Source organism: Drosophila hydei, unplaced genomic scaffold (genome assembly GCF_003285905.1).
Source record: "Drosophila hydei strain 15085-1641.00,03,60 unplaced genomic scaffold, DhydRS2 tig00000001-arrow-pilon, whole genome shotgun sequence".
NCBI lineage: Eukaryota > Metazoa > Arthropoda > Insecta > Diptera > Drosophilidae > Drosophila > Drosophila hydei.
In genome coordinates, this window is record NW_022045643.1 from 4,825,277 (window position 1) to 4,849,658 (window position 24,382).

A 24,382-nucleotide genomic window follows, 5' to 3' on the forward strand; every position below is an offset into this window, starting at 1 on the left:
AAAATGCTCCTTTTAAAATAGTATAAGATTCAGATAATTCAGAAGAGCTAATCCAATATAATCTAAAATATAGAGATATAATATAAAAGTAGAAATATTTTTAACCATCGAACTTGTAGCATCGTGGAAGAAAAACTATTTCAAGCTGAACTAAGAGAAATAAATTTCCTTCAAATTCCTAGTTCCCATAAAGCTTATTAGAAAGTTAAATAGAAAAATAGTTAGAAACAGTATTAGACAATCAGAAATGGCTAAAAAGTGTGTCTAAAATCTATAAAAGGAGAATAGGCTAAAGTCTTTATATAAACAGAGTGGGCTAGGTATAAGAAAGGTTCGCACAGAACTTTTTTAGGCTACAAACAATTTTTATTAAGCTCAAGTTCTCTAAGACCTATGACAGGAGTAGAAGAGGAAGAGAGCTAGATAACGTATCAGCCTAGCATAATAAATGTGTGTAATTAAAATAGACCTTTAAATACCCCAAATGCCCTATAGGAGAACATGAAGCGTAGGTCAAGGAAATTTTGCCTCAAATGTGAACAAAGCTCTTCGATCGGACAAAACAGACAAAATTAGTTGAGACTATTGTAACTGCAGCAAGTCTAAGATCGGTTAACTATATATGACGAGTAAACGTATACGTATACGGGGTTATTCATAAGAAATTCGTAGCAGATCCGAAGTTGTTGGGGCTTAAGCTTAAAATACAAGTCGATAGATTGATAAGAGCTAACTTAACTGATAAACGCAAGACGAGCTGGGGGAGGGAGTGGAGCAGCTGCGATTCGGCTGACTTAGGCATCGCCATCGTTGCCTTTGCGTCGCAGCCAGCTGGGCATGTAGCCGCGCACTGCCTCGCCCAGCTGGCGATAGATCATCAGCGCCAGTATGGGCAGGACGAGGCGTGCGTCCTTGAACAGATAAACATAGCAGGCAACCAGGAAGAGCACCAGATCCGTGGAGTAGCTCAAAGCGGAGCGCACCTTCTCATGCGCCTGCTCCTCGGAACGGGACTGCAGCAGCGCCAAGCTGGCTGCCTTCTCCAGCAGCTCACGATCCGCAGCGGACAGCAGCAGTGACGCTTGGGAGCTGTGCTCCAGGCATGCAGAGTTACCAACGGCTGCCACCGGCTGCTGTGGCCTGCTCAGCGAGGCATCGCGGGAGCGCGTGCTGGAGGGCACTCGACGCTTGATCACACGCTTCACCTTCACTAGGCGCGTGCGTCCACGTGCATCGGGGCGTGCCTCGACTATTTCGCTCATCACGCTCTCGCTGCACTCCTCGGCGTCTTTTTTGTTCTTGGACTTGGGTGGCGGCACCACCAGCACAGTGGGAAATTCCGGCTCCTCATCCTGACGATCCTCCGGCGCAGGTGTTTCGGGTGCCTTGTGCATGGCGTGTCTGCTGGCTGCATCACGCACATGCACGAGCTGCTCCCGCTCTGAAATGGACAGACGACGCTCTCGACTGACGGTGGGTGGAGCCAGCAGCAGCTGATCCTGATCAGCAGCTGATGCTGCTCGGCGCTGCTGATGCGCCGCTGCAGCGCCATCGTCGTCGTCATCGTCCTCCCCGGCCTGGGCAGCGGCTCGCTTCAGCTCATCTCGATCGAGGTAGAGCGGCTTATGGTACTTGTGGGTGCTGCTCACCTGGCGCACCAGATCGCTGTAGTGATCCACGGCTGCGTGTGCCTCCTCTTGCATCAGTCGTTCCTGCTCTTGGCGACGCAGCTCCTCCTCCTCCTTCACCTTGCGTTTCGTCTCCAGCTCCGCAGCAATGACGGCAGCGTTGGTCTTCTCCAGCGGATTCGAGATCTCCTCATTGGCTTCGGTGTTCTTCTCAGTGGCCGAGCGTTTGTCCCGACTGAAGAACGACTTGATACCCTTGGCCAGATCCTGCTTCAGGCTGCTGGCTGCTGCGGCAGGAGTGGAGGAACTGCTGATAGTGCCATTTCCCAGCTCCTGCTGCTGGACATCTGGGCTACTGGGCTGGCTAACAGTCAGCTCCACGTGCTCATTGGAAGAACGTTTCAGTATGGGCTTTGGCACAAAGTCTGGACTAGGTAGAGGCATTGGCCGATTGAGCACCACGGCCGCCTGCTCCGGCGTGGGCGCACGGTATGGAGTGAACGTGCCGGCACCCATGTTGCGCGGATGATACGTTTCCAGATCACGTGGACTGGGCGAGTGCGTGCGGGCCATTAGCTGCATTTTGAATTGCTCAATGGAGTCCTGGTCGGAGGTGGCGGTGCTCTCGGTGTAATCGGTGCCCAGATCGAAGCCCTGCTGCTGCTGCTGATCCTCATCCATGTCCAGCTCCTCGCTGTCATCGGCCGTGCTCTCCGTGCGATCCTCGTCATACTCCTCCAAGTCCTGCTCACGACTGTCAATGTCTCTCGCCTGCAGATTGAGCAGATGTTCCGTAGTGGTGCGCGTCAAATTCTTTAGATCAACGATGTTAACGTTCTCCCGTGAATCCCATTTACGTCCCATGGACACCATGTCCGCCGACTGACGCCTCAACTCGCTGCGGCGCTCGAAGGAAGCGCGCTCCGCCTCCGTCATGGAGCCCAGACGCTTGCGGAACGTAGTCGCGCCGGCTACGGGCAAGGCAGCTGGCTCCTGAGCTTTGGCAGGCTTCACCTTCGACTTGGAGGCTTGCTCCAACTCCACGGCTTCGTAGAAACGCGCCATGGCGCGCTCGTAGAGTAGCTCGGTGGAGCTGACTGAGCGGCGCAACGGGAAGGTCGTGTGTAAATTGGTAAACTCCAAGAAGGCCAAATCCGGTGCAGAGATGGAGATCGGCGGCGGCTGTATGGCGTCCTCCAGTTCCAGCTCAAAGGAATCTTGCTCTGAGTGAGAGAAAGCAAGTGTCAATGCGAGTTCTTGGAAGGATCCGCACTACTTACTGTCCTTATCCTTGACCTTGCTGTTCTTATCGAAGACCACCAGCATGAACTCATTGCTCGTATGGACTTCGTCGTGTTTATCCGCTGGCTTCGGTGGACGCATCTTGGGCACCGGTGGCGTCGACTCCGACGTAGGAGTTTCCGGCACAAGTGGCTCTGGCTGGGCAGGAGGCGGGGCACTGATCTCTATAGTGGGCAGCTGCTCGCCAATGTGGGCGCTGGTAGCTATAGCTATGGCCAAGGCGGGCACATGCTTGGCCGGGCTCAAGGAGTGACCCGAGAAGCGTCTCACATTCTGATTGACGCCCAGCTGGACGGGCTCAGCACTGCGCTGCAGAGCGGGCGTCGACTTGATGGGCTCCGGCGGCGTAGGACTCTTGCGCAGCGGTGCTGGCAGGCGCTGGGACGAATCCAAGGCAGGCTCCAGGGATGCCAGCGCTGCAAGCGCTGCTATCGGTGGCTGCGGCAGTGGCTGTGGCTTCTGTGCTGGGCGACCAGGAGACTTGTCCTTTGGACTAGCCGCCGGCTTGGCATTAAAGAGCTTTAGCGGCACTGCAGCTGTGGGCGACTTGGGTGGCTTGGACTGTGTCTCCGGCTTGTCCGCCAGCGCCGTTGTGGTCACCAGCGTCAAATTAAGCCTGGGGTTGGAGTCGGGCTTAGTGACTTGCACTGCAGCCGAGTCGGCGCTACTCAACGATGGGCTCTTGCGCACGCTCATCTTCAGCGCCTGGTCGGAGGTGCCGTAGGACATCTCATGACGCAGCTGCTCGCTGTCCACCAGCTGTGGCGTGGGCTTGCGCGAGCCACGAGGCGACTGCTTGGGCGAAGCGGACATACTGGTCGCTGCATCCGCTTGTGGACGTGGGGGTGAGAGCGTCTTACGGCGCGGTGGCACAGGCTTCGATATGTCATTGTCTTTCTCCTTGTGCGTGGCCCCATTCCCATTGCGTTCGTCGCCAGCGATTTTGGTGGCCGACTTGGGCTTGGTGATGCCACGCTTGGGATCTGGTATGAAGAGGAGCTCCGACTCCTGCGAGGGCTCACTCAAGCCATAGGGATTCTCGGCCTTCACGCGAAACTTGTACTCGGAGCCCTCGATCAGATCGTGCAACGTGGTGCTCAGCGCACGGGTGGTGGCTGCCTTTAGCCAAACGTTCCAGCCAATGCGAAAGTATTCCACAATGTAGTTGCCAATCTTGCAGCCGCCATCGTCTAGCGGCGCTGTCCACGACAGCGTGGCCGACTTGCCAAAGGACATGTTGAGACGTGGAGTACCCGGCGCATTCGGCCTGGCCGTCACGGTGACCAGAAAGGAACTGATGTCCTCGCCCAGCTTGTTCCAGGCGCGCACCATGTACTCGCCTCGATCTGCGCGCTGCACATTGTCGATCTTCAGCAGCGAGTTCTTCTCGGTGTTGGTGACCTCGAAGCGATTGCCGGGCACTATGACCTCGCCCTCGTGCAGCCAGGTGATGGCCGGTGGTGGCTGTCCGGCGACGCCCACCTTTAAGCGTAGCACTTCCTCCGCCTCCACAATGAGGCCATCCTCGTAGGTGCGCGGTAGCCGAATCTTGGGTGGTGCCTGCACCTGTAGACGACTCTTGGTGACCACATGACCCGCCCGATTCGTGGCCGAGCACTTGATCTCGCCCTCGTCGGTCAGCGCCACCTGGTGTATGATGAGCACACTACAGTCGTGCTCGTTGACAATTTTGGTGCGGCGACTGCTGAAGATCTCGTAGCCGTCCTTGAACCAGTTGATCTCCGGCGGCGGCTCGCCCAGAATGCGCACGCGGAACTCAATGCGTTCGTCCTCCACGGCATTCATGTCCGTCAGCTCCTCCACAAAGCGTGGCACACTGATTGCGTTCCTTTGCAGGGTCACCGTCAGCGGATCGGACAGTTCGCTGGGATTCGAGCGACCCACAATGTTCTCGGCAAAGCAGCGAAACTCGTAACGCCAGCCCGGCTCCAGGCCGCTGATCTGAATCTCACAGCCAGAGATGGGCGTGGGCGTGGCACGCACCCAATGGGGCGAGCCAACACGTCGCTGTTCCACCGTGTAGCCCACAATGGGCGAGCCGCCGTCCAGCAGCGGGCGTTCCCAGCGCAGATTAACCACATCGGGCTGCTGCTCGGAGAGCGCCAGCGGCGTCAATATGGGACGACCCGGCGGAGAGGGCCGTTCTACCAAAGAAGAGCGCAAATTAATCACAGGTAAATAATTCACAATATACATTCTAAAAGCTCAAACTCAAGCGCTTGCGCAGTATTCAAAAGAAACTATTTCGAAAACATTACTTTGTGGCTTTTTAAAAATTTTAGGCCAACGATTCAAGAAAAACAGAAAATACGCGATTCTAAGAGCTGGGAGTGCTCGACTAGCCAATACCCTATAGACAGATATTAACTGATAAACAGGTATATATCATATAGACCCATGATTTGTCATACTCTAGTAAATTTCAGCTACACAAAAGTGCTCGGCTAGTAGATACCCTGTGAACAATAACGAACTGATGAATAAACTGTAATGAACTAAACTTTACTTTAATCATCAGTTCTGAGACACTAATCAGGAGTAATCTAAAATTTTTAAATTAAAATTATTTTTATTCCTCTCTGGTTTATGTACTATAAGATCTGGAAATATATCTTTATTCGCCTGATAAATAAGCTGAAGTCCGTCATTATACCCATTTATGATCGATGTTCAATGGGTATACAAAACAGAAAAACGGGCCGACGGACGGCGTCGCGTCAATGGACGGCCGCGGCAACCACTTGAATGTGCGCGTGGCTAAAAATAGGAATATTTCTAGCGCTCCCACCAACTATGTGGACTACTACTATGTGTGTGCGATCTCTCACAGCCAATTAGAGAAGATTTTCAGTGTGTGGAAATTCGGGAATATATTTTCGAATTTTAATGGAATTTGGAACGGGCAAATCCGTTTAACTTGCCTGCAGATTTCCAATGCACATTCTTTTTGGGCCGTCCACTCTGTGGCGTCTGCAGTTTACCCGGTTGATTGCCCATATCGTATACTTAAATATTTTAACCTATTTGCAATTAATTGTGCATATATATAGAAGTATCTATATATAGGCAAGCCGCTTTTAACTTCACGCACTCAAACGGTCGTTTTATATATATATTTTTTTCGTTTTCAATAGGTTTCGAATGCGTTTTTTAAATATAACTAACTAATTTAACAGTGCAATTTTCGTAATTTGCAATTTTGGGTGCGCAATCGAAGCCATTTTTACGGACGCGTTAAATAATCCGTTCGCCAGTATAGCCAGGCATTCCTACACACAAATAAGCTTTGGGCGCTAAGAAATGTCAACGGCAACTAACTTGCAGCGTTGCCAGTAGGGGAAAAATATTAAACAGCTGCCTGCTGATCGATACAATTACTGTTTCGATAAGCAATCGATAATTATCATAGAGACATTTTGCCAAAAATTAAAGCTTGGCTAATTTAAATTTAGCTCGATCGATATTGTCAATTTCTTACAATATTCATTTCATAAAATTTGCTTATATCGATATCATCGGTACTATCACATACACCTGTATCGATATATCAAGCACATCTCTAGCTGTTATTTCTTACATCCCCAATTTACAGAAAGCGCAGCGCAGGTGTTTCGCCAAAAATAAAAAATACATTAGATTGCCACTTGTTATTATTAAATAACTCAACCTGAACGTTTATCTGCAATATATATCTAATATTAAAAACAAAAATCTAAGTTTTAATCGAATTTTCTGTTATTGTTATTGGCAAACTGTTTCAATACAAAGCGTGTGTGAGTGTGTGTGTGTTTGCATGTAAAATGATTTGGAAGCTGTGAAGCTGTCACGGCGGCAATTGAATTAGAAACAAAGACAAAGCCGCCGCTGCCGTTGGTGTCGCCGTTGCAATTATTGCATTAACGACAGGTGCAGGTGCAGCTCATAAGCACACGCACGCAGGCACACACACACACACATACATACACTGGAAAAACAGCAGCAACAACAACAATGGCTGGCACGGCAACCGCAACACCAATGGAAATTGACGAATTCATAAATGGAGCGCTCGTCTCTTGGGTGAGTGGATGAACATGCTCGACATGCTCATAAGAGGGCAGCTGAATGAAAACGTGATTGCCATACACAAATAATCAAGACTTCAATTTACATGCGCCCGCACATATGTATGTAAATACATACATGTAGAAGCATACATGCGTACATACATATTTATAGCCACATAGATTTCCGACGCTTAGCCCCAAGGTCATTGTAACTGTGGCTTTGGCTATTGCTACCGTTTACGGTACAAAAACAACTTTTTTAATGTTGTCATTAGCAGCGGGCCGTCGGCAGCCTTTTGTTTGCCAATTGCGAGAACTGAGTTTTGCTCGACCGGCTTTTATACCCTTGACAAATTAACTTACTGAAACAGGGAATATTAATATGCTATTAAGCACTAATTATTATTCTATTTAAATGTATGTGTACATATATTTACGTATATCTTAAATAGAGTATAGGTAATTCGTACATCGTAGGCGATCTTTAAGTCGAGAATGCTGATTTTTACTTAAAAAATAAATTACCCTATTGGTATTTTTGTCAATATATTGGAACTAGTTTTTTTTATGGCTTTAGTAACAATCGGTTGTCATTGCATTCTAATGATTGATATTTTACTTTCAGTTGGAATCCTGCCTGCCACGTGCCGAGCTGCTCGCTGGTTACACATCGCTGCTGGATGGCCACATAATACACAGCGTTTGGTTGCAGATCGATCCGGAACCACAAAACAATCCGAGCGAGCTGCTTAGCGAACTAAGCGGCCATTCGCTGAGCATTGCTCGCGCCAAAAACTTTGAATGCATAGTGCGCAATCTAAAGGCACTGTTCGAGGAGGAGCTGGGACAGACAATACTGGTGCTGCCTGATGCGTATATGCTAGGCTATTATCCGGAGAGCAAGCATGGCTTGGAGCAGATGAAAACTCTGCTAACGTTATTACTGGGCGCAGCGGTGCAATGTCCCAACAAAGAGCTCTTCATAGCGCGCATTAAGGAACTGGATCTAGAGACGCAGCATGGCATTGTGGCGCTTATCAAACAAGTGACTGATAGCCACAGCCTGGTGCTCACCGAGGATTCAATAGAGCGTCTGTCGGCCGAGAATATGTATGGACACATTATCCGCTTAACTAAGGAACGCGATCACATGTACTTGAAGTGGATCGAAACGGTGTGCGTGGAGCCAGAGCTAAATGCCACTGATGGCGCCGAATGCGGACAAGGTGTCAGTGTCCCGCGTTCTCCTTCTAGTGGTACAGCCACGTCAACGCCCTCATCATCTTCCAATTCAGAAAGTAATCATTTGGCTGTGGAGTGCGCTGATCTTAGATCTAAGAATCGTAAATTGCGCCAAGAACTGTAAGTTGATCAATCTAATTATCTAAAGAGTAACTAAATTGTTTTCCGATTGCAGTGAAGAAAAATCGGAGAATCTGCTGGAGCTACGTGAAGAGCTAGATGACAAAAAGCAACGTTTCGATAAGCTACGCCAGGAAGTCAGTTGCTTTGAATTGTTGAAGTATAAACTAACTAATATGCTCTTTGTTTCTATTTCAGAGCCAGGAATGGTTTACCGAGGCCAAGCGTGCGTCTGCCTATCGGGATGAGGTGGATATATTACGGGAGCGTGCCGAACGTGCCGATCGTCTAGAGATTGAGGTGCAGAAATATCGTGAAAAGCTTGGTGACTCTGATTTTTACAAATCGCGCGTGGAAGAGCTGCGCGAGGATAATCGTGTGCTGCTTGAATCTAAGTATATGCAGCACAATACATACATAAATGAAAATTACTTACATATCAATTAATTTCGTAGAGAAATGCTGGAGGAGCAGCTGCAACGTTCACGCAAGCGTTCGGAACATGCCATCACTTTGGAGTCGGAGATCATTAAGTACAAGCAGAAAATCAATGACATGGCACTTGAACGTGATGTGGATCGATCCAAGCTAGAAGAGCTTCTCGAAGAAAATGCACAGCTGCAGCTGGTAGCAAAGAATCTCAATTCCACGCAGGAAATCGACAAATCTTTCTCCGACAATGAGGATGAGTGCAATTCCGGGGACAACAGCTTGTCCGAGCAACTGACAAACAATGCACAAACACGTGCTCTAAAGTTAGAACTGGAGAACCGACGATTGACTGCAGCCCTGGAACAGTTGAAAGAGAACAGCTTTCATGAATCCACCAGCAAAATGCTGGAGCTTGAAAAGGAAAAGAAGAAATTGTCATTGAAAATCGAGCAAATGCAGGAGAACATACAAAGATTGACGCAACAGAATGTGGAACTAGAGAGCGTGTTTAAGAACGCCTTGGAAGAAAACAAAAAGCTGCAGGACGCCGTCGATAATCGACAGAAGAGCTACGATCGCCAAAGTCTAGAGCGCGAAGCGGATCGCCAGAAACTCTCGGATGCGGAACAGTACGTGGAGACGCTAAATAAAGAAAAACAGCGCATTCAAACGCTTAATGAGAGCATTCAGCGTCGAGCCGATGATTTGGAACGGCTTGCAGAAGCTAAGACCAAGGAGTTAGAACAGTATGTTGAGAAAACACATCAGTTCGAGCAGACCAAACAGAAACTTTACGAGATTGAGGCCAAGGTTTGTACTTACGAGCGCGAGAATGCCAGCTTGCTTAAAGAAGTGACAAAACTTAAGGAGAGCAGTGAACAAAAGTCTGTGCAACTGGACGAAAGCATCAATAGGCTAGACACCCAAGCTAAAGATATAATGAGGCTCGCCAAAGTACAGGAGGAGGCAGAGCAAGTTCAACTGAAGCTTGTCGAACTGGAAAAACAGAATCAAGAGCTAAGCTCGCAGCGTAACATTGACCAAGAAATGATAAGTACGTTACGCAACGACTTGGTTAATGGGACGCTAGTCACCAAGAAGGTGCGTCATAATCTGGAAAAACTCGGACTGGATGTCAACGAGGTTGATGGTGAGCCGTCCGAATTAAATGTTGAGCATGTGGTGGAGAAGCTGGTGCGCAATCCAGAAACCTTTAAAACGGTGCGGGAAATTATGCTTAATGTAAACCGTGAGCAGCAGCAGGAGGCGGGCGTCAAGTCGGATATGTGTGTACTCTGTCATCGCCAGGAAATCTTTACCGTCGAAAAGAATATCGAGTTGTCGGCCGCGCCTCATGCGCCCACAGCGCAGGAGTTGCGCTTCGAGCACAAACTGCATCTAAGGCCGTCGCGTGACTCAGCGGAAGTGACACGCTTACAGGACAGCAATACGCAGTTGCAAACGGAGAATGCGCGATTAAGCGTAGATGTAGCAGCATTGGGCTCGCAGATCACTTCACTCAATACGCAGCATGTGGCGCTGCAATTGGCGAACTCGCAGCTGGCCGCCGAGAAGGATACGTTGCTGAAGGAAATTGATGCGCTGCGGCAGGAACACAAGCATGCGCTGCAAGATCAAGTGACACTTCAGTGTCTCCACGATCAACTCTCTGCCGAATATGAATCACTTAATAAGGACAAGGAACAGTTAAAGGCGGCTGTGCGTGATCTACGCCAAGAGACGCGTGATGCACGTGAGACAATCCAATCGCAGGAGCAGCGCATCGAAGAACTGGTCACACAGACCAGTAGCATGAAAACCTGCCACGAAGATCTTGCCATACTGCGCACTGAGCACTCCAAACTGACTGATGACTTCCGCAACCTCTTCGCCACCAGCGATCGGTTCAAAAACGAGTACAAGAACATCCAGGAACAATACAAAATGATACGCGTGGAGCACAGCAGTCTTAAATTACAAAACACCGAGTTGACTGGTGAGCTGAATGCCAAACAGGATCAGGTGCGTCTACTCCAGATCGAATACTCGAAGGTTCAGCAACGTTGCGAGGTGAGTTCTAATATATGCTTACCCATTTTATATTGGACTAATGCTAGCTTTCCCTCTTCCAGATGCTTATACAAAACAATGCAGACTTGGACTCGGAACGCAAAGCCTTAATGGACAATGTGTCACAGCTGCTGTCGCAATACCAAGAATTGCTGGCCATTTCATTGGAGGACAAGAAGCACTTTCATGAGGAAGAAAAGAACTACACAGAACGTGTGCACAGCCTAAAGCGTCAAAAGGAAAAGCTTGAGGAGAAGATAATGGAGCACTATAAGAAATCGGAGACCACAGTGCAAAAGAAGTATGTCGATAGCTGGTTTATTTAACCGGAGCATTGCCTAATCAAAATATTCCACAGAAAACCATTTGCCAGCAGCCTCGTTAGACGTGTAAAGAAAGCCAGTTCTGATTTGATGAATAAGGTGCCAAGTCGGGTAAAAAATGACCTAATTGTTTTAAGTCTGTAACTAAACATTCGTTAATTTCAGAATCGTCGCTCGTGGGTGGATGATGCACGCACTAATTCACAGTTTGTCATCGGCTCTGAATCAGGCGGAAATGAATCGGATAATAGCAACGAGGAGCCCTTATCGATTGCCTCCGATACGCATCTGCTACAGCGAAATATGCCACTACGTCAGAGTCTGCAGCGGTAAGTAAACGATTATACGGACTATTAGCTTTTGCTATGGTCTTTGTGGAAAGACAATTATTGCATATATTCCTTTGGCAGTATAGTACTGAACTATTTACTAAATTGCTAAACGGAAGAAAATCATATTCTAGCCTTGGCTTGCCGAATGCATTTGCTTTAATGGTTAAATGATGTACTTAGTTTTGGTTTATGGTTCTTGTTCTATTTACATGTATATACACAACAACAACATCATCAACTTTGCACACACACTCGCGCACAATGTTTATGTATTGTATATGTACTCTATAGGGATTTACTGGATAGCTCCATACAACGCGGTGGCACTGTGCGAAGTAGCCTGCAGGCACAGAAACGTACGGATTTGAGTAATTCACGTAGAAATAGCGTGCACGGGTATGCGCTTTTAAATGTTTAACATACATTAAATCCCAATAAAAAATAAGAAACAATATCCCACATTCCCCAATCCTTCGATGTAAAGCTATGTCTATATATGTTTGTGTTTTGTGAATATCTTTTTCCGTTTGCTAAATGAATTTTGCTTGCAGCAGCCTTGAACCGCCCGACGTAACTGGCAGCAGCTTAACCCTCGGTACTGCAGGTTCACGACGTACCGTTTATTTGATCGATGAGAAGCTGCCCGACGGCTCCAGCGCCAACGTACAACAGCCACAGGCGAGTTCAACGCCTACGCCCAGCAACAATGCTACAGCAGCCAATGCCGCCACAACTGGTGCTGAGCCACAAACACCACTGAAGAGCGACAATCAACCAGCCACGTTTCTCATGTACAATCGTATCAATACAACTATTGGCAGTGCAGCCAACAACACAACCAACGATCAGAGTCCACTTCTGCAGGCCACAGGTAGTGGCGGCAGCGTCGCCGGCAGCACCAATCAGGACGATAAAGCGCTGCGCAAGCGAAACGAGGATAAAAGCAACAGCATTTGGTATGAATATGGCTGCGTTTAGAGCTTCTGGAACACAAACAAAACAAACAGATAAACAAAAACAAACTGCATTTGCTGATGACGAAGTATTATTTCGTTTTAGAAAGTAACGAATTTATGCCTTAGCTTAACAGAAGAGAAATTTACTAAGTGCTTCTTATAATGCTATGATTTGCCTTAAGCTACATACAAACAGGTCTGCAATTTATATACGTAGCATCTATAATTATATATATGTTGTGTTTTACATTTAGATATAGTTTAGATAATAGATATACAATTTATATATACATATATTTAAACGAAGACTAAACGGCAACTGTGCGAATTCATAATTATCTAGTAGCATAAATTATATATCCATAGACATATACCCATGTACTTATATGTATATGTATACCAATACCGAAATGTATGTCCATATTACGTCCACAAGATTAACTATTATTGTATTTATTATGCATTTCATACATTCAAAACTCGAAACACTCGAATATATTCCTACACATTTTGTATACTACAGCTGACAGCTAACGAATGCGCCTTCAATTTGTGAATACACTTATATATATATATATATTTTTGTAAGACTAAGCTTAGTGTTTAAAGGAATAACTACACACAAAGCATAAATTATTATTCTTTAATTTATTGACATTGGCTAAATACGCAATAAACAAGAAACAGAAAGTTAAAAATAAATAAAATATTTTCAAGTCTCTGTGCTATATGATAAGATTATATTTTTTTGCTCAGCATTTTAGTTTAAGAATTGACAGAGGTGCGATCGCAAATGTGGATGAAAACTGTTCCTAACTCTGGTAACTTTACATATTACATGTTAATTAATTATTTCAACAGTTAACTACCATTCTTTGTAGATATAAAATAAGCTCTATGGATTTTAGAAGTAAAGCATCAGAATACACCCAACTATATACAGAAACAGACAAGACTAGGATAACAAAAACATGATTTTACTTAAATCGAAACAATCCGAATGAAAGATCTATTTTATTTCCAGTTTTAGCTGATGAGCTCCCAGAGAAAAGTCCTATCTATGTGAGACAAATTTTTACTAACAAAATCTGTTATTTTAATAAAAATGTAGATGTATTATTAAAAGAGCCTAAATAAAACCAAACGTAAATAGTTCATAAACTAAGTCAAGATATGATATAGGATTATCAGCGATAAAAGAGTATATAAAGTGTCTAAATTTTACCCAGAGTATTTTAGTTAGAAAAGTGAATTGTGAGCGACAAACACAAAATGTGGGTTCGACTAATTATAACTCTGGTAACTAGATCTGTTCGCAAAGCTCTTCCAAGAAATATATATATAGTTCATCTATGAATAGGTATTGGTGCAATATCTGAATGGCGAGTGCGATGTTTGCCAGGTAGGCAGGGCAGCCTGTCATAGTGAGAATACTTATTCAATTTGCGTCAATGGTAAATATGAATGTACAGGGAATATTTAACTAATGCCTAAAGAAATCCATTCTACTCATAGGTAAGGCATCGAACAAGGTGATCACCTGTCCGACCAATTACGTTTGCACGGGTGAAAAATATATATGTTACCCGGAAAGTCACTATGATCCCATCTGTAAGCCTGTTGTAGATCTCGATGCATATTGCACAGCTACCGGCAAGCCAGATAACTATGTAAACAAGGATGATCCCACCTGTAAAACGTAAGCAGCAGAAGCAGCACAATTCTCAATGATGTAATCTATAAATTATCCTTTTCTAGTTTTATTTATTGTTTTAAAAATGGTGCAACTGGTCTACTACAAGGCGAAATTTATGAATGTTCTACAAAAAAACCCTACTTTAATGGAACAGGCTGCGACAGCGTAAAGCCAGATTTCTGTACCTAATCTGAAACATCTTGCTTATGTAAAAAATAAAGAATTAGACTATAAAGATAAGGTTGTTTTTCTCCGAATTTTACTGTTTATCTCAGATCAACTAAAATATATCTCATACTCTTCTGGTTATGGCTCTGTCAATGTTTATTGCAGTCCAAAATTTCATTATTATGTATTCTAACTCAAGGTTATTTTGCTTATCTGTGCATATAGATGAGCATATAATTCAAGTGATCCATCTATTTTGGTCAGTTTTTCATATTAGTTGCTCCACTGCACATGCTCCAAAAATGTTTCAGTTGTCAAAGATCGTAAGTATTGTCAGGTCGCTCATCTGATTCATAGGACATACCCTTTATTGCTCTATATTTTTTAGGCAGCTTTCCTTATAGTTTCCTTAGCATTGCCTTGCAATTTGCAGGCTCAGTGCGATGTCTGCCAGACTGAAGTTCGGGCTGCATGCCACAGTGAAACTACATTTTCGATTTGCATAGATGGTAAACGGAGATAGCTCATCTATATATACAAAAATCAATTCATAATATACTCATTGTTCAGGCGTTCCAACGAAGGACTACATAGACTGTCCCAAAGATTATCATTGCACTGGCGGTAAATATATATGCTATCCGACAACAACTGGTGAAGTGAATTGTACACCTGATAATACACCTCGAGATATAGTCACTTTATGCAAGGAAACCCAAAAAGATGGACAGTTTACAAATGAAATGGACCCTACATGCGCTACGTAAGCATCGAACTTAATATACATATATGATTAAGAATATACATATATATATATATATTTACATATACATGTGCCTAATTTTTCTTATAGGTTTGCCGAGTGCAGGAATGTGAATGGCGAGTGGAATGGCCGTGAAAAGAATTGTCCATCAGAAACCTGGTTTAATGGCGAATTCTGTACATCCCCGAAACCAGACTTTTGCACATAAGCATTTCAAAACTACAATTATATAAATATATATATATAATATTTCTAACCTATATCTGAGTCTCAAATGTTTTAATCAGACTTGTTAATTTGAGTTCGTCCTCGTTGATAATACTTCATAAACATACAAATTAAAGGGAAATTCTAGTCGTTTTATTTATATATATAAATATATATTAATAATAATAATACTAATACATGATTAAAGGATACAAATGTGCAAGCACTTAGGATCATTCCTTCGTTGAGCGGTCTCTTAGAAAGCCTCGTAAATTATAGTTCGCTTTAGTTTGAAAATTTATTAAATGTATGTGTCTTATATAATAATATAATTAATATAAAAAGTTACACATTTATACACTTTTATTTTTTATCTTTTTAGAAACATAATTCAGCTTTTTAGCAGTCAGCAGGTCGTTCCGTTTCACACTGAGTTGTCTCTGAGTTAAAATATTCGTCAGTGTTGCAATGAAAAAGCCAACCAAGGGTATCTCCCGATAATTTGAAACAGTTCACATAGCTGTAAGACGTATAATAAATAAATATATTGGACAATATGCAGCCACAGGTACGCATCTTACTCCTTGCAGGTGGGATCACTCTCGACTCTGAAATACCCTTCTTTGTTGAGACTCAAACAGTATGCATCGGCATCGATTTCTGGGACACTTGTGGTTGTTGATTCTGTAGACAATGCAATAGAAGGTTCTGTAGACTGTGCGGTCGTAGAAGCTGGTGGAGGAGCTGTTGTCGAGTCCGTTGGTATAGCTGTTGTCGAGTCTGTAGGCTGCGCGGTCGTAGAAGCTGGTGGAGGAGCTGTTGTCGAGTCCGTTGGTATAGCTGTTGTCGAGTCTGTAGGCTGCGCGGTCGTAGAAGCTGGTGGAGGAGCTGTTGTCGTAGAAGCTGGTGGAGGAGCTGTTGTCGTAGAAGCTGGTGAAGGAGCTGTTGTCGTAGAAGCGGGTGGTTTAGCTGTTGTCGAGTCTGTAGGCTGCGCGGTCGTAGAAGCTGGTGGAGGAGCTGTTGTCGTAGAAGCTGGTGGAGGAACTGTTGTCGTAGAAGCGGGTGGTTTAGCTGTTGTCGAGTCTGTAGGCTGCGCGGTCGTAGAAGCAGGTGGTGAAGCTGTTGTCGAGTCCGTTGGTTTAGCTGTTGTCGAGTCTGTAGGCTGCGCGGTCGTAGAAGCTGGTGGAGGAGCTGTTGTCGTAGAAGCTGGTGGAGGAACTGTTGTCGTAGAAGCGGGTGGTTTAGCTGTTGTCGAGTCTGTAGGCTGCGCGGTCGTAGAAGCAGGTGGTGAAGCTGTTGTCGAGTCCGTTGGTTTAGCTGTTGTCGAGTCTGTTGGCTGCGCAGTCGTAGAAGCTGGTGGAGGAGCTGTTGTCGTAGAAGCTGGTGGAGGAACTGTTGTCGTAGAAGCGGGTGGTTTAGCTGTTGTCGAGTCTGTAGGCTGCGCGGTCGTAGAAGCTGGTGGAGCAGCTGTTGTCGTAGAAGCGGGTGGTGAAGCTGTTGTCGAGTCCGTTGGTTTAGCTGTTGTCGAGTCTGTAGGCTGCGCGGTCGTAGAAGCTGGTGGAGGAGCTGTTGTCGTAGAAGCTGGAGGAGGAACTGTTGTCGTAGAAGCGGGTGGTTTAGCTGTTGTCGAGTCTGTAGGCTGCGCGGTCGTAGAAGCTGGTGGAGCAGCTGTTGTCGTAGAAGCGGGTGGTGAAGCTGTTGTCGAGTCCGTTGGTTTAGCTGTTGTCGAGTCTGTAGGCTGCGCGGTCGTAGAAGCTGGTGGAGGAGCTGTTGTCGTAGAAGCTGGTGGAGGAACTGTTGTCGTAGAAGCGGGTGGTTTAGCTGTTGTCGAGTCTGTAGGCTGCGCGGTCGTAGAAGCAGGTGGTGAAGCTGTTGTCGAGTCCGTTGGTTTAGCTGTTGTCGAGTCTGTAGGCTGCGCGGTCGTAGAAGCTGGTGGAGGAGCTGTTGTCGTAGAAGCGGGTGGTGAAGCTGTTGTCGAGTCCGTTGGTTTAGCTGTTGTCGAGTCTGTAGGCTGCGCGGTCGTAGAAGCTGGTGGAGAAGCTGTTGTCGTAGAAGCGGGTTGTGAAGTTGTTGTCGAGTCAGGTTTACCTGTTGTCGATTCTGGAGTTGTTGTCAATACACATGACGGCTGAAAAAAAGTCCAAAAATTGAAAAAGTTAAACATAAAAGATCTTAACAAAATTTACTGAAGATGTATCCTGTGATGAACAAAATGTTCCATCCACATTGCAGTAAAAGCCATCATCACACGATCGAATAGCACTTTGATCGACAAAACCGAGATTGTAACAGACTCCATAGCTAGTTTCATCCACGCAGGCATAGACACCGTCGGTCAACGAACAATCCGAGCAAGTGGACAAAACTGGGGTCGAGCTTGGGGATGGTGTGGTAGAAGTTACACAGGATGGCTGCAACAGAAGGATATGATACTTGAAATTGTAAAAAAAGCGATTGTAGCTAAACTAACAGCAGAAGTTTCTTGAAGAGAACAAAATGAACCATCAACGTTACAGTAATAGCCATCTTTACAAGAACGAATTGTGTTAGTATCAACGGCTCCCAGATTGAAACAGATGCCGTACGAAACCTCATCAAGGCATGCATAAACTCCATCGGTCACTGAACAATCAGAGCATGTTTGACAATGCAACATTGGTAATGTTGCAAACAACATTAATAACTATTACAAAAGATATGATTAATATATTTTTTCCAAAATACATCTTTCTTTACTTACGGCTACAATTTTTAAAGACGACTGCATCTTGAGATCTGCGTTTGGTATGTCTGTTCGGTAAAGAGACCGAAATTGCTTTGACGTGTCTTAACTTTCCGAATCGCATTTTAATAATACGAACCATCATGATTTACATAAAAGCCTTGTGCATGGATTAAAAAAGTCATAAAGATTGAGGCAGGTAAATAAATTAAAAGTTCTTGAGAACTTGTGCCACAATTTAAATTTTTGGCATTGATGCCAAAACTAAGGCAGCTAAATAGCAATACGTTTTTTATATACACCTAATTAAGATAGCTGTCAATATTAGTGGAAGGCACATTTGCGGCTGCTAAGTTAGTCATATTAAAAGATTACATTTTGCTTCTTGCCCTATAACTGCTCTCCTTCCTCTGTTTCCTCTGCATGTTTGTCTTCCAACCAACTGCGTGCCATACGTAACGAAGGCAATCGAAATCGCCATTCATCGCAGCAATGTGCGTAGATGTGCTCGCCCAGCTGTAACAGCTCTTTGGAAAACTCCCGTTCATCCTCTTTCCATGGACGCTCGGCGCCGCCAAACATTTCCATGCGAACGAGTGCAGCCATTGTTGGACCCAGATACTTTTTAATTCCGTTATACAACTGTGGTTTGGTCAATTGTGGTGCAGCGGAAGAGAAGGATGTTGAGATATTGCTTTTTAATGCTTCCGTTTGAGCTTCTAGTTTCTTTACTGTTTGCTTTAAATCTGCATTATCCTTTGAGATCTGCTCAAAATTTGCTCTCAATTGCTCATATTTAAGCTGGTAGTCTTCATGAATATCTTCTGTTTTCTTAGACTCTGTTGCAGACTCCATATCAATTTCTTTTCCACTGTCAACGATTATAGAAGCTTCACTTTTGTTCATTTGTTCATTCACAAGTTTTTGTCTTTTATTAGGTTCGAGGATCAAAGGCTTTGGTGGCGTTCGTCTTCTCGCTACGTATTTGCGCCCAAATCGTGCGTCGTCGGTGAAACCAAGTGGACATTCGAAGTTATCGGGAGGTATCAAATGCTCCAATGTAGGCATGGATAGCTTCACCATTGTTGGCTTCCCATTCTCGTCGAGGTGCTCCATGTCCCAGGCCAGATCCTTACTGATGCGTGCCAAAGTGGGCGTCTGATTTGGTATAAGTCGATCCAATTTATAGTTCATAAAACATTCATAGCGAAAGTGACGAGCGCAAACAGCGCGATTTGATAACTTCTCTCTTGCAACATTTAAAATGTTAGCGTTGCCGCAATTCTTTAGCCAAGTCTCTAGGCGATCTGGATCGCGAACCGGCAATTTGAAGAAATGCATTTTGGGGTTGCGCTGCGATGAAACTTGACAGTCGCGGAATACGCATCGAGTGCCACCCATATTAACATAAAATTAACCTATTTGCTTTTTATGAATCTCGGCATAAACAAAATGCTTCACTAATTTGGTACTAAAATATGTACAAATAAAGTGTAGGCACACTTTTTGCTTATACGAAGTTTGGTCACCCAGAATTGAGTTAAGTCAAAAAATATACCAAAAATGTCCAAATTTTATAAATATGAAAATCTGGAATAAATGTAAATATCTGTAAATATCTTATTTATTTATGTCATCGAAATTATTATTGTTAATGTTATATTGATATTTATATTATTCTTTACGAACATTTTTAATTAGCTTTTTAACAATAATAGCTAAAATAATAATAGACATATTAATAATATATAACATTCCTAACGATTTTTTATATTATTTGAATTTTTATTTGTATAAATATAGTTTCTAGAAAAATATAGCTTCTAGAACTTTACAGAAACATTGGCTTACAACACTGTCAGTTTATTCAACGCAACACTGCGTTGACAACCGGAAGAGGTAGCCCTGATGACGAGAATTTTCTAGAAAGGTCTAGAAGTTTCGTAGCATTTTGTTCACCCCCTATAAAAGCAGTAGTAAGCTGATGCCGGCTTGTCAGTATTGAAACAAAATTCGTGCGGTGAGCATCGAAGCGTCTGCTCGAAGGCAAAGCAAAGCATAAAAAAGTGAATTTCTTTTTCTGCCCAAAGAAAAGTATAAAGTATTGTTTTCAAAGTTAATTCTGTGAAGCAAAAACATACAAGGTAAGCATAATAATTTTATAATTCATTTCTATTATATAAATACGGAAAACTACCAAATGTAACTACATCTCGGTCAATGAATTTTGGCAAAAGTATATGTGTATGTGCGAAGGAAAAACTCTTGACACCATTCCTGCTCTATCGATTGCAGAAAGGTCTAGAAATTACGGCCAACTGAATAATTTTTCATTTATAATTGGCATGTTTGCGATTCACAAAGTTCAACGTGCTTACTAACGCAGCGTTAAAATTTGATGAGCGTTTTTTAGTTGACTCACGCTTTCAGATTTTGCCGGTTGAAGTAAACCGTCGAAATTTCTGGAGGACTGCACAATAGATATAATATATATTATATACAGATTACTTACATATGAGGATCTAGTACATCAATTTACACATGCAAATGTATGCAATTAGGTACGCGCTGGAATTGCACGTGTTTGCATTTTCCCTTTGTTTCATTCTCACATTGTCCCTATGTATGTATTCCCGTAATCTATGCCCCAAAAATATTCTAGAACTTTGCGTACAAAGAGATAATGGGTTTACCTAATGCTACAAGAGTAGTTATACAGGCGTTTTATATTTATGAGTGACTTTCTAGAACATTTGGGCAATTTTATTTATCAGCAAGGAAACGCTTCTCGAAGTTACTAATGCGTACATACACATTAACAAACATACCCCATAGGCTGCTATCGCTTATGTTGCACATGCTTGGTAACAAGGATGTGTGAGTGAGAGAGCATGTGTAAAGCTCTAATAGGGGTTAAAGTAAATGACCGTGAGAGAAAAAGATCTAGTTTATTACTTTATTGGTACACAATTTAAAACATTTTTAATTAATTTTATTGAACCTTTCTATTTATCGCAGATGCCTGAAGAAACGGAGACTTTCGCATTCCAGGCTGAGATTGCTCAGCTTATGTCGTTGATCATTAACACGTTCTACTCAAACAAAGAAATCTTCTTGCGTGAATTGATTTCCAATGCGTCTGATGCGCTCGACAAGATCCGCTATGAATCGCTGACGGATCCCAGCAAGCTTGACTCCGGCAAGGAGCTGTACATCAAGCTGATACCAAACAAGACCGCTGGTACACTGACCATCATTGATACCGGTATTGGTATGACTAAGTCCGATTTGGTCAACAACTTGGGCACAATTGCCAAGTCGGGCACTAAGGCATTCATGGAGGCATTGCAGGCTGGCGCCGATATTTCCATGATTGGCCAGTTTGGTGTTGGCTTCTATTCGGCATATCTGGTGGCCGATAAGGTGACCGTCACTTCGAAGAACAACGATGATGAACAGTACATCTGGGAGTCCTCTGCCGGTGGCTCCTTCACCGTTCGTGCTGATAACTCTGAGCCATTGGGCCGTGGTACCAAGATTGTGCTGTACATCAAGGAGGATCAGACCGATTACCTTGAAGAGAGCAAGATCAAGGAGATTGTCAACAAGCACTCCCAATTCATTGGCTACCCCATCAAGTTGTTGGTGGAGAAGGAGCGTGAGAAGGAGGTCAGCGACGATGAAGCTGATGATGAGAAGAAGGAAGGTGATGAGAAGAAGGAGATGGATACCGATGAGCCCAAGATTGAGGATGTTGGCGAGGATGAAGATGCCGACAAGAAGGACAAGGATGCCAAGAAAAAGAAGACCATCAAGGAGAAGTACACCGAAGATGAGGAACTAAACAAGACAAAGCCCATTTGGACACGCAATCCCGATGATATCTCCCAGGAGGAATACGGAGAGTTCTACAAGTCGTTGACCAACGACTGGGAAGATCATTTGGCTGTTAAGCACTTCTCTGTTGAGGGTCAGCTGGAGTTCCGTGCTCTGCTATTCATCCCACGTCGTACACCCTTCGATCTGTTCGAAAACCAAAAGAAGCGCAACAACATTAAGCTGTACGTGCGCCGTGTCTTCATTATGGACAACTGCGAGGATCTGATTCCAGAATACTTGAACTTTATCAAGGGTGTGGTTGACTCTGAAGATTTGCCACTAAACATTTCTCGTGAGATGTTGCAGCAGAACAAGGTGCTTAAGGTTATCCGTAAGAATCTAGTCAAGAAGACAATGGAACTAATTGAAGAGCTAACAGAGGACAAGGAAAACTACAAGAAGTTCTACGACCAGTTCAGCAAGAACCTGAAATTGGGCGTTCATGAGGACAGCAACAACCGTGCTAAGTTAGCCGATTTCTTGCGCTTCCACACTTCCGCCTCTGGTGATGATTTCTGCTCATTGTCCGACTACGTGTCGAGGATGAAGGAGAGCCAGAAGCACATCTACTTCATCACTGGCGAGTCCAAGGATCAGGTCAGCAACTCGGCCTTCGTTGAGCGTGTCAAGGCCCGTGGCTTTGAAGTGGTCTACATGACGGAACCCATTGATGAATACGTCATTCAGCATCTGAAGGAATACAAGGGCAAGCAGCTCGTTTCCGTCACCAAGGAGGGTCTTGAGTTGCCCGAGGATGAGGCTGAGAAGAAGAAGCGCGAGGAGGATAAGGCCAAATTCGAGAGCTTGTGCAAGCTGATGAAATCAATTCTGGACAACAAAGTCGAGAAGGTTGTCGTCTCCAACCGTCTGGTCGATTCACCTTGCTGCATTGTTACTTCGCAGTTCGGCTGGTCTGCTAACATGGAGCGCATCATGAAGGCTCAGGCCTTGCGTGACACCTCGACCATGGGCTACATGGCTGGCAAGAAGCACTTGGAGATCAATCCTGATCATCCAATTGTGGAGACCTTGCGCCAGAAGGCCGATGCCGATAAGAATGACAAGGCCGTCAAGGATCTGGTTATTCTGTTGTTCGAGACATCGCTTTTGTCGTCTGGCTTCTCGCTGGACAGCCCTCAGGTGCATGCCAGCCGCATCTATCGCATGATCAAGCTGGGTCTTGGCATCGATGAGGATGAGCCCATGACCACTGAGGATGCCCAAAGCGCTGGCGATGCTCCATCTCTAGTTGAGGACACCGAGGATGCATCTCACATGGAGGAGGTCGATTAAACAACCATTCAACCCCCAAACCATTCATCCATCCCCACCAAAACCATTTATTCACACCATTTGATACAAAATTACTTAAAAGTTGATCACATTTCATTTCCTTTGTCGGAACCGCTTCTTGTGTTGGACTTGACAACCGAGTTATTTAATGTTTCGTTGACATTTGTAATTTGTATTTACGTTGTGTCGCGTTATAGGCGACAGGAATACGCTTAACTCATTCAAAAAAAATCAAGAAAATATGTAATGATAGGATTTACACATTCACTATGTAAGAGCAGTTGTCGTTTATAAGAAATTTCTAATTTAGAATCCAAGTAATTTATGTAATGAAAGAAAGAAATACAAAGACTACATATGCGTTAGCTATTAAATGGAATATGTAATAAGATTGGATGATCGCATCGATAATAAAGCATACAAACTACGTAGATTGATCATTTATTTAAGAGTTGGTTCAATTAATCATGATTCACATTCCTTCCGCAGTGATTGTTCTATGGCCTCCACTGTGGTGACTCCTTTGCTAACGAGTATAATTTTGTTGCGTGAACGGGAGCCTTTGTCGAGCGACACGTCGCTCTTGCGGAGTCCCAGTACTTTGGACAGGAATTTTACCAGTTCAGCGTTGGCTTCTCCCTCGCTGGGTGGTGCTGCAATCTGTACGCCAACACCTTCCAGTCCAATGTCTGTGATGCCATTCTGTTTAGCGCCAGGCTTTGCCAGAATTTTTATGGCAATGTTGCCACCCTTGTCCAGTGTGACCGGCGTATTTGAGACAGGCGGTGTGGTTGTCGTACCGGCTTTGCTAGTTCCTTTACCTTTTCCCTTATTTTTCGACATAATGTGTGCATAGGCCGTAGTATAAATGCGTCGCATTAAGTTTGTGTAGTTTTATAAATGGAGTTTTAATTTCATTTTAAGTAATCTTTGAACGTATTTACGTATACGGACAGAAGCTGCGTCCAAACTAAGCAGCTGTTTAACTACTTTGAGGCGCACACACGTTACGATTGCTTGACGTTGTTGCTGTTCGCGAAATTTTGATTTTAAATCAATAAGTTAATTAACTAATTTTTCTTTAATTCTTTCTTAAATTTTCCATAACTAATATTGCTAACTCATTGTACCTAAAATGTTGTCAGGCAAAAGTATAACAGTTCGATCATAATGTGTACAGAA

At 44.3% G+C, this 24,382-nt stretch overlaps 7 protein-coding genes across 12 annotated transcripts; 3 read left to right on the forward strand and 4 right to left on the reverse strand.

Annotated features, from left to right (window-relative positions):
• Nucleotides 1-250: 250 nt before the first annotated feature.
• LOC111601697 (titin homolog) lies at nucleotides 251-6,248 on the reverse strand. The gene is made up of 3 exons (XM_023318413.2): nucleotides 5,873-6,248; nucleotides 2,909-5,095; nucleotides 251-2,851 (listed from the first exon to the last, which is right to left on the reverse strand). The coding sequence occupies exons 1-3, from the start codon at nucleotides 5,946-5,948 to the stop codon at nucleotides 795-797; spliced, it is 4,320 nt and encodes a 1,439-aa protein (XP_023174181.2). The 5' UTR covers nucleotides 5,949-6,248; the 3' UTR covers nucleotides 251-794.
• A 332-nt stretch (nucleotides 6,249-6,580) lies between these two features.
• LOC111601680 (girdin) lies at nucleotides 6,581-13,444 on the forward strand. 5 transcript variants are annotated; one of them, XM_023318382.2, is made up of 12 exons: nucleotides 6,581-7,010; nucleotides 7,623-8,359; nucleotides 8,415-8,496; nucleotides 8,558-8,754; nucleotides 8,815-10,861; nucleotides 10,924-11,162; nucleotides 11,220-11,295; nucleotides 11,350-11,513; nucleotides 11,808-11,912; nucleotides 12,068-12,472; nucleotides 13,229-13,293; nucleotides 13,354-13,444. In XM_023318382.2, the coding sequence occupies exons 1-11, from the start codon at nucleotides 6,942-6,944 to the stop codon at nucleotides 13,239-13,241; spliced, it is 4,134 nt and encodes a 1,377-aa protein (XP_023174150.2). In that variant the 5' UTR covers nucleotides 6,581-6,941; the 3' UTR covers nucleotides 13,242-13,293; nucleotides 13,354-13,444. The 5 variants fall into 5 exon arrangements, with proteins under 5 accessions (XP_023174150.2, XP_023174147.2, XP_023174149.2 ...); XM_023318379.2 differs by lacking the exons at nucleotides 13,229-13,293; nucleotides 13,354-13,444 and having other exon boundaries at nucleotides 6,582-7,010; nucleotides 12,068-12,683; XM_023318381.2 differs by lacking the exons at nucleotides 13,229-13,293; nucleotides 13,354-13,444 and having other exon boundaries at nucleotides 6,582-7,010; nucleotides 12,071-12,683.
• Nucleotides 13,445-13,616: 172 nt separating this feature from the next.
• Nucleotides 13,617-14,389, forward strand: LOC111601681. The gene is made up of 4 exons (XM_023318385.2): nucleotides 13,617-13,771; nucleotides 13,833-13,926; nucleotides 13,988-14,171; nucleotides 14,231-14,389. Exons 1-4 carry the CDS (start codon nucleotides 13,745-13,747, stop codon nucleotides 14,355-14,357), a joined length of 432 nt encoding a protein of 143 aa, XP_023174153.2. The 5' UTR covers nucleotides 13,617-13,744; the 3' UTR covers nucleotides 14,358-14,389.
• Nucleotides 14,390-15,549: 1,160 nt separating this feature from the next.
• LOC111601704 (mucin-5AC) lies at nucleotides 15,550-18,118 on the reverse strand. 2 transcript variants are annotated; one of them, XM_030225740.1, is made up of 5 exons: nucleotides 18,047-18,118; nucleotides 17,777-17,989; nucleotides 17,493-17,717; nucleotides 15,888-17,434; nucleotides 15,551-15,826 (listed from the first exon to the last, which is right to left on the reverse strand). In XM_030225740.1, exons 1-5 carry the CDS (start codon nucleotides 18,071-18,073, stop codon nucleotides 15,706-15,708), a joined length of 2,133 nt encoding a protein of 710 aa, XP_030081600.1. In that variant the 5' UTR covers nucleotides 18,074-18,118; the 3' UTR covers nucleotides 15,551-15,705. The 2 variants fall into 2 exon arrangements, with proteins under 2 accessions (XP_030081601.1, XP_030081600.1); XM_030225741.1 differs by lacking the exon at nucleotides 17,777-17,989 and having other exon boundaries at nucleotides 15,550-15,826; nucleotides 18,047-18,110.
• A 293-nt stretch (nucleotides 18,119-18,411) lies between these two features.
• LOC111601705 lies at nucleotides 18,412-19,569 on the reverse strand. Its single transcript, XM_023318424.2, has one exon. The coding sequence runs from the start codon at nucleotides 19,427-19,429 to the stop codon at nucleotides 18,419-18,421; it is 1,011 nt and encodes a 336-aa protein (XP_023174192.2). The 5' UTR covers nucleotides 19,430-19,569; the 3' UTR covers nucleotides 18,412-18,418.
• A 447-nt stretch (nucleotides 19,570-20,016) lies between these two features.
• On the forward strand, nucleotides 20,017-23,431 carry LOC111598466 (heat shock protein 83). The gene is made up of 2 exons (XM_030225739.1): nucleotides 20,017-20,172; nucleotides 21,047-23,431. The coding sequence occupies exon 2, from the start codon at nucleotides 21,047-21,049 to the stop codon at nucleotides 23,198-23,200; it is 2,154 nt and encodes a 717-aa protein (XP_030081599.1). The 5' UTR covers nucleotides 20,017-20,172; the 3' UTR covers nucleotides 23,201-23,431.
• On the reverse strand, nucleotides 23,157-24,260 carry LOC111598469 (UPF0235 protein C15orf40 homolog). Its single transcript, XM_023313726.2, has one exon. It carries the CDS (start codon nucleotides 24,077-24,079, stop codon nucleotides 23,666-23,668), a length of 414 nt encoding a protein of 137 aa, XP_023169494.2. The 5' UTR covers nucleotides 24,080-24,260; the 3' UTR covers nucleotides 23,157-23,665.
• Between the last annotated feature and the right edge of the window lie 122 nt (nucleotides 24,261-24,382).